This window comes from Myiozetetes cayanensis, unplaced genomic scaffold (assembly GCF_022539395.1).
Source record: "Myiozetetes cayanensis isolate MyiCay16 unplaced genomic scaffold, myiCay2020 scf2-11, whole genome shotgun sequence".
In the NCBI taxonomy this organism is placed as follows: Eukaryota; Metazoa; Chordata; class Aves; order Passeriformes; family Tyrannidae; genus Myiozetetes; species Myiozetetes cayanensis.
This window is the reverse complement of record NW_026087411.1, coordinates 26,463,655-26,478,551: the sequence shown is the minus strand read 5'-3', so window position 1 is coordinate 26,478,551 and position 14,897 is coordinate 26,463,655. Positions and strand designations below refer to the sequence as shown.

The window sequence follows — 14,897 nt, the reverse complement described above, 5'->3', positions numbered from 1 at the left end:
TTAGTTATGTATCAGCATTTTTTACTAATTCTTTGCCCTGTGCATAGCTGTGGGAAAAAAATCAGTCAGGGCCCTGATCTTAATGATCTTATGTTTGGTAAATGGCTTATAAGATGAACATATTGGTCACCCCAACTGGAGATTATTGAGTTGTGTGAGGTAATGTGCAAAATGAATATAAATTGGTTATTCAAAAATAGTTTTGATTTTCAATATTGAGTTTTACTCAATTTAAATTTCAAGTACTTGGGTTTTGGTTTTTGGCTTTCCAACCCTAGTCTGCAAATGAAATAATCAGTGAAGTGTTCACAATGTTACCAGCTTCACTTAAAGGCTGATGTGGAAAGACTGCTCCAGGTAGCAGAAAAGTGTATCCAGTTAATGGTGGAATACTACAGTAATTTACCTACATACAATATTGTCAGGAAATAAAGAATTGGTACTTTGTTTCCAGAGCAGCACAGGTTATTTTACATCTGAAGTGCTGAATGGGATTATTACTGCGTAGGGTAGGACAGATATGCACATACTGTTGAAATTCTGGAGACAATTTTAGTATGTATCACAGATCATGTAACTGTGATTTGGAATTTGACTGGGAACCCCGGATTAGCACTATTAAAAAAAATAGAATTAAAAAAAAAGTAATGAACACAGCTTTTACATCTCAGCCAAGATAGTGGTTTGAGTCACAGGCTTACACGTGTTTCAGCCAACACTGCTTAGAAAGTACCTTGCTGATTCTTCAAATGTGCTCAAGTTCAAACTCATTGGACTTCTAAGCCATTGCAGACAAATTACATGCTGAAGAGCAACGTTACCTGTCATGCCATCTCTCTTTGGCTAGTGCAATTATTTTGCAGTAAGTTTCCAGCTGTGCCAGTGTCTCTTTGTTTCTTACCAAACACAGTCTTCCTAGACTGAATTTTCAGGGGAAGTATTTAGGTTTGAGTGTGTGCTACAGATATGGTACCATACGGGGTTTTTTAGGGGGGTTGGGGTTTTGTTTTGTTTTATTTTTAATGCAAAAGATTATCAGTTGATTACAAAACAAATATAACAGTTACAATATTTGCCAATGAAATACCAAAACTAATAAGAGTAGCATCTTTCTCTGTTGTCTGACTTCTTACATTTATGAGTACCTGTACAAGTAGTATGATGTTTGGAGGAAAAAAGTCTCAAAGTGCTTTCTGGGCTTTCTGTGAATGTATTCTATGTTCAACAGTATTTGTATTTTTGCTTTTCTGGCAATCAAAAGACAATTTCCTTAAAAACTTGTTAAATATGGAGGTGATAGCTTTTATGGTATGGATTGTATGAATATGCTGCAACTTGATATCACAAAATGGTGTGGGGAAGGAGACAAATATCTCTAATGGTTTTTCATTGCAGATATCTCTTTTGAGAAAAGAAAATGCAGCTCTACAACAAACTGACAAAAGCCAAGAAGTGTAGTATTAAAAATTGACACTGGTGACATAAGGGCTAAATATAAACCAGGCATCCTCCCCTCAAGCAACTAATGCTATAATTTAGCAGTGATTATATATCTTAAATGACTTTTCCAAAAAAAACCCCAAGAACAACATAAGAGCTGTTAAGCTTCTTAGAACTTACGAAAATGGCTTTCCAAACCTTCTTTTTCCCTGCCTAAATATGAGTTAAGAAAAAAATTCTACTAGGAATTCAGACTCCACAGAGGAGTCAGTCCAAAGCATGTCGGTGCTGTGGACAAGTTTTGCTGACAGGCGGTGGAGGGGAACGGGCTTGTAATTCCCTTTTGCTGAGCCTGCATTCATGAGAAAGCTTTTGAGAGCCTGAAGATCAAATCGTGTTCGTGGTGTTGGTTTGAGGTGTCTTACTGAAATTAATAGCTAATACCTGAAGAACTTTTTTAAATGTTAGAATTAAACTAGGTTAAAACTTAACTGGTAATTCTTATATCTTAAATTAAAATGCATTAGAAAAATTTAGACTGTTAGATGTGAGTTAGAATCAGTATTTAATACATGAAATTTCAAACAAAATGCATTTTAAAGGAGTTTCGGTGCTTTACTGCTATAAAAGTATTTCTTTTTTTTTTTCTGTGCTTATAAAGAACTTTGTGAGGGACCATGTCAGGTTCACAGGTACTACAAAAGGGCAGAATTGTTGTCTTAAAGGAGGTGAGCTGATTTGATTCAAGGCATCAAAATACAAAAGGTACAAAAGGTATTTTGTACCTCTTGCCACAAAAATTAAGATGTATGGAATAGCTACTGCGTAAATGAGTCATAAAGGCTTCCTCATGCAAGGTCTACCGCATCTTGCTATGAGAAACTAGTTTGTGAAAGTTTTATTGGATTAAAAGTTTTCATGGAAAATTACATTTATTTTAAAATTAAATAAACCAGTGATTTTTATCCACTGCTTATAGCCAAATTACCCAGAGGCAGCAGTCCACATTACAGATATATGACATGCAAAATTATCAGTTTTAAAACAATGTTTTTGAGGGATAGAAATTCACCAAAATTTGAAACCACTAATTTTCTTTTTCAGAACTATTTTGTATCTTGAAAAGCCAATCCATTAAAAAAAAAATATGGTTAAAAGAATTACTCCCAAGTGGTGATTTTGGTTGCCAAACTTCAGGCTAGAGCCAATTTTTATGGCTGAATTAGAAACCCCTGAAAAATAGGGGTTTTATAATGGAAACACTGATGTAATCTTTACTGCAGTGGCACAAATGGTGCTGGCATGATTGATTTATGGCATTTAAGCATCTTAACTAAAAATCTGTACAATTTCTATAAAATAATTGGAAAACATCCTACTGGTGATTTAACACGCTCTGCAGAAGAACAAAACATTTTTGTTCATGGTTTCCACGCTGTCAAAACTTGGCTTTGTCATGTGCAGTGATCAAGCTTACGAATACCTCTAAATATTATGAATCAGAATTTCCTAAAAGTTAAATAAAAAACCTCAAAACTTTATAGACAGCCTATTCCCCTGCAAAGCAGAACTGTACTTTAAGTTTCTTACAAGTCTATATGTGAAAACCAGTTTATAGTGGCAGAATCTTCTACAATCACCACAATTAATACAATATGTAGAGCATATCCAATTTCTTGGTACATATTGTAAAAGAATTGGTAGGAAAACCGAGGAAAGATTTAGGAAGTCCCCAAAAGTTACAACCAGGTTATGCTTATAAACCAGAATGTTGGAAAGAAAATGCAGTGTTCTCTCTTTGTTCTCTCAGTCTGCTGGGTGCTGTTGGTTTCATATGACTGAATTTTCACATTTGCTGACTTTTTTTATTTAAATCTCATAAAAATACTTTTTACTAAAGGTTGGCACTCAGAGTGTGTTTTTGCTGCTCAGTTTGCAGCATCTGGCAGACAGGTTGTATTTTAGCCTGACTTAGAAATATTTTGCCAGATCTAAAGCTCTGATGTAGAATAATGCAGGTGAGGATGTTCCTTGGCTAATTACCCAGGTTTAGGACCTGGCCTGGTAGAGGAAAGTCCTGCTCACAGAGGTTGATTATGCCTTAAGAGAAGTTTTTGATGTATTGAGCAGAGTGACTTGCAGTGAAGATTCATGTCTGTGAATGCTGCTTAATATCATGTCATGTCATGTGATGCTGCTTGACATCTCCAACAGGACTTAAAAATACCAGGAGAATTCAGCAAGCACTCATTCATGTGCTCTTTCTTCCCTGAAGTTAAACATCTTAATTTGGCACTCATTTCAGCAAGGCATTTGTGTTGAAAACCTTTTATATTCAATTGTAGGCAGATCAGTCATATTTCAAATATCTCTGGTGTTTCTAGTATTCTGCATGGGTGACTATAACAGCTGATCCACAGTATCTCATTTCCTTTGCTGAAAAGCTGCATTTGGTAGCTTTGAAAGCAAATACTGGCACATAAGAAAATGCAGAAGGAAAACTGTTGATGAGGCCACGAAAAGAAAGAGGACTTCCTCTCCTGCCCTTTATGCAACTGGACACTTGCCCTTTGATGGCATTTCCAGCTCTGTCAGGCTGGCTTGCCTCTGATCAGGTCCCTTAGTTGTCACTGAGCAACTGAGGCAATGCATAAGAGGAATAGAAGTCAGGGGGAATAGTTACTTGGTGTGGTGTTTGAGTAATGAAAACAAATTGCTGTATTCTATTTAATAATGTAGTCTACATGTGTATATTTTACAGAGGATAGGAGTTGTTACTGTAGTAGGATGCCTTTCCTTAAATTCACTAAGAAGTCATCAGAAACGTCTTTTGTCCACTTCAATGAGACTGAAGTTGCATGTACACACGTGTGTGTATTTAAGCTATTCAGTGTGCAAAATAATACTTAATAAAGTATTAAATTTCTTTTTAAAAAATCTTGGAAAAGTGAAGCTCAGTCAATTAATGAACCTTTATCATTATTTCTAATAGGAAATGGCTAACCATAATTAGGGAGCGCACTTGCAGAGTTAGGGCCATTAAGTCTAATTAGTAATAAAGCATATTCATCACTAGAAGGTCAGTTCATTCACAAGGATTTACTACTAACTTAGCTGGATTTTTAGAGGGCATATTTTTGTAAGTTATCTTGTCAATAAACAGAAGAGCAGAAAAGACTTTCTCTGATTGTCATCCAAGAAAGACATTTTAAAACTTTCATATGATGTAAAATACAGTTAACAAGAATTAGTAGAAGAACTTAGAAATAACGAAGAATAATGCTCCAGTTACACTATAAATACTAGACCCATAAATCAAATGGTATTTTTTTAATTTGTTGAAATGTTTGGAACTTACATAATTTCCCACTGATTGCATTTAAAAAAAAAATGGGAAAAAAACTCCACAAGACCTTTTTAATGGAATTATCTCCTATAACTGTAGTACTAGTTCTTTGTGGATAGCTAATCATGTTTTACTATTTTGTATCTCGGGTTACGCTCCAGTTATGTGATATATCGGTAGTCATGAAAACAGCTAACAACAGTGTGCCTAATGGTATGGTAACAAAGTGGCTGTGCTGCACTGTAACTGTGTCTGAATTTCTTTTCTGATTTAGAAACTCATTCTTTCTTAGATTTATACGTTCAAAATGTCATAAACTGATGGTTTTCTGACCTTCTGCATGCAGTCAAATATTAATAATTTATGCATTTGGGGAAAAATATATTGGTTAAATAACCTTGTCTGGCTAAACCACATGAGTATTTTTAGATACATTTGAAACTTTAGCTTTCTGTGTCTAGCAATTAATTACAGAGAGTAATGTACAAATATTGTTTGAAAAATAATCTGCGTCAGTAGTTGAAAGTTGAGGATCTGTATCACTATTGAGAACAAGGGCAGTCAACATCTGCATTATACAAATAATGCTTCTGCACTTCAAAACATTACTAAAACATAAATGTCTGCATAATTTGTTTGCTACTGTCATAAATGTACATTTTACCTAACAAAGTGCATGCTGATGCAAAGTTGTTTTGTTTTCAAAGTGATTATGTTGCTTTACCATTAATTCATGTGTGCACTGTGACAAGATGTAATGGCATATCATGTTGCTGTAATGTAATGAATCCAGTACTCCCAGCTCTTAAGTCGTGTTGCTGGAAATGATTACATAAAACAGAAATGACTGTGACTAAAACCCTTGCAAAGCTTTAGAACTCCTGCACATTATAAGAAGCTTTTCAGGGAGGGTTAGAGTAACTTCTTAAAAATATACTGGAGGCGTCCCTTGGTAATATTTTTACTCTTTTCTGACTGTTTTTTGCATTCCACTGAAATTTGCATTATCTTCTAAGCATTGCAAGGGCTGTGCTGTAATTTTGTGCAGATGTGTATGTTAAGTGAACATGATGTGCTTATTTGTTACATTTATGCTACTTTTCTTTCTTTATCTGGGTAAGATGGATGAAATTATGTATTAAATGAAAACATCAGTGACTTATCCATGACCATTCTCTGCAGGTCTTGTAACACTGCAAATATTGCTTTTAAAACTAAGGTGGTTGGAGATGTTTCTGAGTATCCTCTAAATCTGAAAACCATAAAACTCAAAGATCTAAACCAGTGAAATTTCATTCTGTTCTGACTCTAAGACTCTGTCGGCTTTTATCTGAGTTGATGTATATTAAGCAGAGAGTTCACTGTTTACTCAGGTACTCAGCATTTGAGGAAGTAAGAGTAGAATATCTTATAAAAATTACCTCACTTAAGAAAAAAAGTCTCTTCTTTCCCATTTCTATTAACTTTTCTTTAGGTTTTATCTTTGTAGTAGGTAAACATAGCACTTGAACTACTGCAACATGTTATTTATTTCATATATGTAGCCAGGAAAATACTTGAAGGGCTTTCATTTTTGCACAGATCTTTCATGTTCCTATGTTGTGCAACTGGAACTGTCAGTTACAAATTGGATGAGATATTTCAAGGACTGTAGTGAGATAGTTTAACTTTACGAAGATCAAAATATGTGAATTAAGGGAAACCTCTCTTTTCCCACTCTTATTACTATGTCCTTTTTTTTCTGACTTTGGAGTTGTTACTCACGTTGTTACTGTGACCTTGAAATAACTCTTGAAGGAAGTTGTTGGGTTGCTTTTTTTAATAAGGAAACATTTAACTTTGTTCTTAGCAATGACGTTTAAAAATAGAAATGATCAATATAATGCACCACTGTTCAGTCAGAGACGTGGGCTTTGTATTGATTTTTTTGGTTTTTTTTATTCTAAATGCCCTCAGGCTATGTTCATTTCAGTGAAAATGATACATTAAATATACAACTGGATTCAACAGTATTTTTAAAAATAACTGCATCTGTAATCACTAAGTTGCTTTAATTTGGAAATACTTTAATAAATAGGTTTTACCAAAACCTATCCTAGAAAAGTGAGAATTACCAAAGTAGAAATGATATTGGTTCTTATAAAAAGTATTTCTTCTGTGTGTATGTGCATGCTGGGCTCTGTTCTGCTTATAATATATACCTCATAATTCTGAAATATTCTTAACAAACTGCCTGATTCTTAGAGCATTAAAATTCTGTAGAAGTTGGTGGGACTTCTCTTGTACTTAGACTTGGGCAGATGTTTAAGCATCACCTTCAGGTAGGGCCAAAATTTTATTGTGAGCAGTAACCACATTACTAAGTTATTTGCACAACTGTAATTGATAATGTAGGGCCCAAACCTACCACCCTTCCCTAGATGAGGAGTCCTTTTTGATATCAAATTGATAATTTGGGATTTCTGGAGGGTGGTGGTTGCAGAGGAAGGAGCAAAGGGGCTGAAATATCTTTCATGAATAGTAATTGAAGGCTCAGGGACCTGGGTTGTGTCCTGTTTCAGGCTGGTTTTCTTGCAGTGGTGTGCACGTAGCAGCATTCATTCTGATTGCATTATCCACACATTTGTCAGTTTTGTACGTAACAGGGTTTTTTTAATATATGGTGCTGACTGTTCCATGTGGTTGCATTTACTAGTGGCCAAACCCACCCTGTTACTGATTTACAAAGTGAATGCGCTTCTGCGAAATTCTGATGGTGAGAAAATGTTACTTGGACGTACTCAAGCTGAGTTTCCATTTGAAGTGAAATAAAGCCAAGTATGTGAATGTCAGCAAACTTGTTTATAGGGGTGGGTGGTAAAGCATACATTATTTAGAAGGTTGAGTCATGAGGCTGGTCGGGTTTGTCATGTTACATCTGGCACGTCAGTCAAAGCTGGGGCAGCTGCCGCCTGTCACTACTGCTCTGGTGGGGCATTGTCCATCCATCAATGTAAGCAACCAGCAGCCCCCAGTAGTTCTGGGAAGAGTCCTTCACCTGGGCCTATGCTCATTTTCAGTGTTATCATTGCAACCACTTATGGTGCTCTTTTGAGACCGAAAGAAAATGGCTTCATAGAACGTCTGATTATTTTGATATATATTATTAGATAAAACATTTGAGTAGTAGTGCTGGTTTTTTGTTCGTTTACAGGAAAAGAATGCATTTAATATTATAAATAATTTTGCATTTAATATTATAAGCTATTTTGCATCTGTTTTGTTATATACCTTGCTTCAAAACCACCTTAAACTACTTTAAAAAGTGCTACCAAAAGTTGAAATACAGTCAAAACAAAATTCAGTTAATCCTGAGAACAGCAACATCCACCAAGTCCTTATTAGTTTTCTTCTTCATACATTGCCACATGAAAGATGTGTATGCACTAAAAAATTTAATGTGAAAATTATGTCTATCACTGTTAAATGCAAATCTTTGTGTTTGAGCTACCAGTACACTTAAATCAACGTGCTTGCACTTGAACTCAGTGTAGAAGTGGAAGTCCTGACAGCCAGTTGTAACAGATGTTACATCCTTTTAGAACATATGTTCCTCCTTTTAGTGAAATTAATGGACATTTTTAAACTAAGCTTTGCCCTTATACTCAAAGATGAATTTTGTGATTTACTGAAAGTCAGATATTGCTTTAATTATGTTTCTTCAATTTATGTTTTCTCAAAAAGAAATTTAGTTCTGTATTTCAGTCCATATAACTTTTTATTACTGACCACCTGAAATAATCTCAGTTGGGTTCCTTGGGTTAAAAAATAGAAAACAACAAAACAAAATAAAAAACCCCACTGGGTCTCCTGGCAAAAGAAATACTAGCCTCAGGTTTTGATAAAAAGCACAGCAGGTATTTTGGGGGGGGTGGGAGGGAGAGAAGGTTGAGTACCAAGGGCTTCTGCTTTCTTAGTAGAGCTGGAATGTCTCCCACCAAGTGCAGGGCATGAACCTGCTGGTCAGCACTTCTTTCAAGGCTGGTAGTTTACACCTGTTGTGCAGCAGGATAAGAATAGGAAGGAGGGATCTCTTTTAGGAATTTGGAAGGAACATTTACTTGGACTCTGCAGGATAGGGTGAATAATTCTACCTATCTGGAGACAGGTGGAGAACATGGAAAAAAATGTGCCCCTGTTCAACAATAAGGAACATGATAAAGCAGGGTAGAAGAGGCTAATTCATGGTGAGATGCAGATCAGGGCAACTGGAGAGATAAGTGAAGCGCCTACTGAGAAAAGAACAAATTGCTTTATTTAGTACAATTTGTCCTGGCTTCTGTGAGCTGCATCCTTGTTTTCATTGGTTGATATCCATTAAAGTCTTGGTGTACCTTTTTTTTAAGTCCATCAGTGAAATAAGGACATTTATTCAGTGATAAATAAACATTGTCTAAGGCATCACTGCTGATAAGGAGCAAGGTCTGCATATGAATTTTTGTCTTCTATTTTCTGTGCTTCTCAGATGTGTCCCAACATGGCAAAATTAAAAACTGCAGTAATTGTGTTTGGGGTTTTTCTTTTGTTTAAAAAAAAAAAAAAGGGGGGGATCACAGGTCAAGTCATAATTATTTTAAAGTATTTCTTTTCAGCTTTTTACATACCAGTCCAAATTTGTCTCAATTTGCAATGTGTGTATATATGTGACAATAAGGAAAGATAAGTGTATTTGTGGTGTGTGAGTACTTTGACTTGATGATTACCTAGTTTCTGAAAAACTAATTGTTCCTAATCATGAAGTTCATAGACAAGGGAAGTATTTTATATGAAGTTTTTAAGTCAGGTTAAAGATTCTTCATATTAATTTAATATTTTGAATGTTCATCGTTACTTAACTAAATGACCATTCATTTTAATTTGAATGAGAGTGACAATAAAAATGACTGTGTTATAGAACTCTCACCTATTTCTAGTGAACTTTCAGGGTAAAAGACGTCTTTCAGTCATAATGAAATTTAGGTTTATCGTGAGATAAAATCATAGGTTTTAGGAAAGATTTACACTTGAAAATTTTGCGTCTAGTTTCGTAATCTGTTCCAGAAGATACATGAATACAGATAAACTCTTAAGTTTCAGTTTGTGTCAAATCAGTGATGAGTTGAGAGGATATGGACTTGAGAAACTGTTCACTGTTCATGTTTTTTATCAAAAGTTTTGTTCATGCATCAATGAAAAAGTAATTAAAAGCCCTAAATAGAGCAAAGGTTCAGCTCCCACTAAAGGATGTTTCTAATCTCTCTATCTTTATTTGAACTTTCCAGGTTTTTATCTTTGATTGGAGGAAACGCAAATGAGATAGGAAAACCAGATATGCAGCAAAAAGTAAATGTGGTAATTCAAAGGGAAGGACTGGAAGGCACAGCCAAAAGACTGAATACCACAGTGCACACACTGCAGCTGATTATTGATGGTCTGACTCAGCCTGAAGGCTATGACATTCGTACAGGTAAACCTGAGTTTGGAAGGTTGTAATCTCAGTTTGATTGTTCTACTTACCAGTTCCAAAACAGTACATTTTCTTCTTCTAGAGTTAGTAGTAGATTTTCATGGTCATGAAACTCCATTTCTTTTCTCAGGCAAGGTAAGGGCTATATCGTAGTCAGATGTTTCTTTCCAGTTCTGTAGGTAAGCAGTGTGAATCCTGTTTAAATCATGGCATTTTCAGCCGTAGGAAGGGGAGTTGTATGGCTGTTAACAAATGAAATAGTTTCAATATGTTAAATCTGTGCTGATTAAATCTGTGTTGGCTCTCCATCACGGAGAGGAATGCTGAGACCAAGGTGAAATAGCAATCAAGTTCTGTGGAGTACTAGTGTAGTACTGTGGAGTTCTGCTCTTTTATTGCACTAGTTCTTGGAGACAAGTGTAAGCATGTGGCTCATGACCTAAATTTGGTTAAAAGCTGCAGTAGTACTGAACAGCTTGAGGTGGAGGAGAAGAAAGATGAGGTAAGTAATTAAGTAAAACATCTGGAGATGCTGTTGTTTCGTGCAACTTAGAACTGGATTCTCTTACGACAGCAAGAGATAAAGGTAGGCAGTGAAGATGCAGACTTGTAATAAATAATAAACTTAGGCTTAAAAAACCCCAAACCAACATTTCGGCCCCCCTCTTTTGGGTTCACTAATAGTTTCTGTGCATATTTTAAAAATATTTCCCACTAGCTATCTTGAAAATGTGAATTTTCTATGCCTCAGTTTGTTTTGGTGGTTTGTATAATAGGATATATATTAATATAGGGAGACATAAAAGAGAATCCTCAGTGAAAATATTAATATTTTGCTGATGTAGTACATTCAGTATTGCTTTAGACAGACACTGTGACTGGAGTGGACAGCCTAGTTCATACACTTGTACAGCTGCATGAACTTCTCTATGGAGAGTTCTTCCCATGGGGTGCAGTTCTTCACAAACTGCTCCAGCGTGGGTGCCTTCCATGGAGTGCAGTCCTTTAGAAACAGACTGTTTCAGTGTTGGTCCCCAATGGGATCACAAGTCCTGCAAGAAAACCTGCTCTACCACATTCTTCTCTTTCCATGGGTACACAGGTCCTGCCAGGAGCCTGCTCCAGTGTAGGCTTCCCATGGGGCCACAACCTTCTTTCAGGCAGCCAGCTGTTCTGGTGTGGGGCCCTCCACAGGCTGCAAGGTGGATCTTTGCTCCACTATGTGCCTCCATAGGCTGCAGGGAAACAATCTGCCTCACCATGGTCTTCAGCAAACTGCAGGGGGCTCTATACTCTGGTACCTGGAGCTCCTCCTCCTTCTTCCCTGACCTTGGTGTCTGCAGAGCTGTTTCTCTCGTGTATGCTCACTTCTCTCTCTGACTACAATTGCAGAGGTTTTTTTCCCTTAAATACATATCCCAGAGGCACAATCATTGGTGCCAGCAGGGGATCTGGAAGCAAATAAAAGAGTAAAGAATCTTTCAGTCATTAGCTACTATACAACACACTTCTGATCCCCTCATGATAGTTTCATACCATGGAGTTTACTATACTCATTACTCCATTAATCAAAACCTTTTAAAGTGATTAATAAAATACAAGAAATAAGTTGTTTATCACAAATGGGTCTTTATTTTAAAAAGATTCTGAAAGCAGTACTTGGGATCTTAGAGCTACCTTGGGAGGAGTTTTTAATTAGAAGTTATCATCAGGAAACAACTCAGAAACCTTAGAAACCCTTTTTCTCCAGAGTCTTATTTGTATTTCTTGTTTCTTATAACAGATTTTGATAAACCTGACTTCAAGAGGAGCATAGTGTGCCTTGAAGACTTAAGTGTTGGTACTGTTCTGACTGGAAAAGTTGAAAATGCGACACAGTTTGGAGTTTTTGTTGATATTGGTGTGGGAAAAGCGGGTTTGATTCCAGTGCGAAACATAACTGAAGCAAAACTTTCTAAAGTGAAGAAGAGAAGAAGCCTGGGCCTAGGTCCTGGAGAAAGAGTTGAAGTTAAAGTGCTTGATGTCGACATTCCTCGACTGAGGATAACGTTGGATCTTATTCGTGTTTTATGAGAAGGTTTTCAATGATTGAGTGTTCATTTTAAAAGTTAAGTAATGTCAGCAAGGTTCTGGAGGTGGAGGTGTTTAATGAGAGTGTTGAAACTTTCAGCTTTTTTTTTTTTTTTTTTTAATTTAACAGTTTTTCCCCATTTCGTGATTCTTTTCTGTTAATAATTGGTGGAACAGTTTTTTGGATTACCTCCAAGCAACCTTGTTATTTTGTCTGCAGAACAAATGAAATTCCAGTGGGCTGTCAGACAGATCTCTTATCTGTTGTCTGTGCAAGTTCTGCTGTCTTAATCTTTAGTCAGTACTGCATGAGCAGACACATTTACAGCTCTCTTTCCAAAAACAGCCATTCAGTTTGCCTGTTTTGTGGTTGAGGGTCTCAAAGAGGGCACCTAGGAAAAAAAAAGTGATCTTTTTAAATTAGGTGGTCATGACATTGCTTCAAAAGTAGACTGAAAAAAGAGCATCTGCTAATACTATTGATGGTTCAGAAATATTCAGCTTTAATTTATTTGACCAACATTATTAGGAGGTCTGTTTACCTGTATTGTTTTTGCTTTTTCAGTTATCATTGATTAACACAGTGGGATGTACCTTGGAGTTTAAAGAAGTTTTCTCAAAGGTGTCAAAAGACATTTATGTTGTTCTATTTGTGTGCAAAATAAAAACACTTCTGATCATATTTTGTTAGTGTACTGTTCTACAAGTTTTAACAGTCCTAATTATCTTTCTTTCCAACATGTTCTCAATCAGTAACACTTCAACTTAAGGATGCAGCTTGTGAGGATGCACTTGTCTGACCTTCTGAACATTATGCACTTTCCTGAGCTGTGATACTGGACTACTACCCATGGTCTGATGCTGCTCTGTCTTGAATTCCTTCAACCTGACATTAATGTTTTTTCCATCTTGGATATAATGTATTTTTCTGCCTGTTCTGAGTGGAGAATAATTTTTCAACACTTGTTTTTACAGACAGTGTTTGTGAAGGCATGATTCTCTGTAAAAATCATTTTGCTCTTGTAGATGTGTGAAAAGCTTTTCTAGACTTTTGTTTTAGTAAGAATGCTTACTGTTTCCTGCTAGGAGTGCCTAGCACATGAGGTTTGTTTCTTCTGATTAGAAACTTTTTGGTTTTATGGTATTTTGGGGGTGTTTCAAAGGATTTACCACTTCGGTCAAGTTTGCAAAGGACAGGCATAGTGGCAGAATAATCTCCAGCAACAGGAGGTATATGTGGCCTTTCCAAGGGGTTTTTGGTGTGTTGGGTGTTTATTCCTTTGCAGTCAATAAACTTGCCCATAAGTTTGCAGAAACTCAGGTCTGCAACAGATGAGCACAAATAACACCTCTAGCAAGTGTCAAACATCTTTGGTGACAAGGTTTCTAACTACAAATGTCCAAATGGCAGTGCCATGGTTTAGGACTGATATTCTCCAGTTTAGTACTCCCACTGGAGGCACAGAAGGCAAAGTAACTGGTTGAAATAAGAAAAATTTACTGGAAACAGCAATGAGATAAGAAAACGAACAGTAACAGCAACAGTACTCGTGACAGAGGGTACAAGAAAAGAAATGATTCACACTTAACACACACACACACACCCACAGCCCACCTTTTCCCCTATTCCCAACAAGAGATGATACTGGCTGGCTCCCTCCACAGTGTTTACTGGACTGGAAGGAACCCCTTTTCCTTGGAAGAGACTCCCTTCACCCCCACCCCTGGCAATGAAATGGTGGTATAGAATAACCTCCATGTCCTAGCCATGCTCACTCCTGGTTTCTGCAAAAATTAACCCTGTCCTGGCCGGATCCAGGACAAACTGTTGGCACAGGGTCTATATACTAGTTAGGAAAAGGTTGGCATGATTTAATCTCCCAGCTCTGTGCTTCAATTTTCAAAATTAAGAGCCAGCTGTAGACAGTGTATTTTGGAAAAAAGGCAACAGATCTTACTAGCTTCACTGTATTTGTCTACCAAAGAAAAGCCAACCATTTTCTATTATGTACAAGCTTGGGATCATGTTTTGCAGACCTTCAGAAATTTTCCTGTAATACTTCTGCAAGGTCAATTTTGTTGGTATGAATTTAGAAACTGTGATACCATGTTACTGTCTTGGAAAGTAGGTTATACATTCACTTACAGCGGTATCTCTGTTGATCTAAGTTCTGCTGAGCTTTATATATGATACCTACATATCTAAGCACTTAGCAAATGAACTGGATTTGCTTGACCTTCTCTAAGAAGGGGATAAACTTGATTTCCAGAAGCTCAGTTCAGTGGGTAATATGAAGAGTATTTTCTCTTTTTGTACTATTTTTTTTTAATCCTTGATATCATGAGGCCTCTAGCATTTTGTGCATTTTTGTGTGTATCTGTTGGATGATCATAAGGTTCTCTACATGCAAGATGTCTCCTTGAGACTATTGTTCTCTTAACTCACAGGAGGCTTCTTTCTTACTCACAATTCAATGTGCATATTCATGTGTAGTTTGGTTTCTCCATAGTGGAACACAGAAGCTTATTCTGTGTCATCACAGGGGCTGTAGGAAA

At 36.5% G+C, this 14,897-nt stretch overlaps 1 protein-coding gene across 1 annotated transcript in view; it reads left to right on the top strand.

The window, feature by feature from the left end:
• SRBD1 (S1 RNA binding domain 1) overlaps window positions 1-13,023 on the top strand; it is a 125,531-nt gene extending 112,508 nt beyond the window's left edge. The window contains 2 exon segments of the mRNA XM_050316273.1: window positions 10,087-10,271; window positions 12,055-13,023. Coding sequence (XP_050172230.1) covers window positions 10,087-10,271; window positions 12,055-12,344 — 475 coding nt within the window. The 3' untranslated portion in view covers window positions 12,345-13,023.
• The last annotated feature ends 1,874 nt before the right edge of the window (window positions 13,024-14,897 follow it).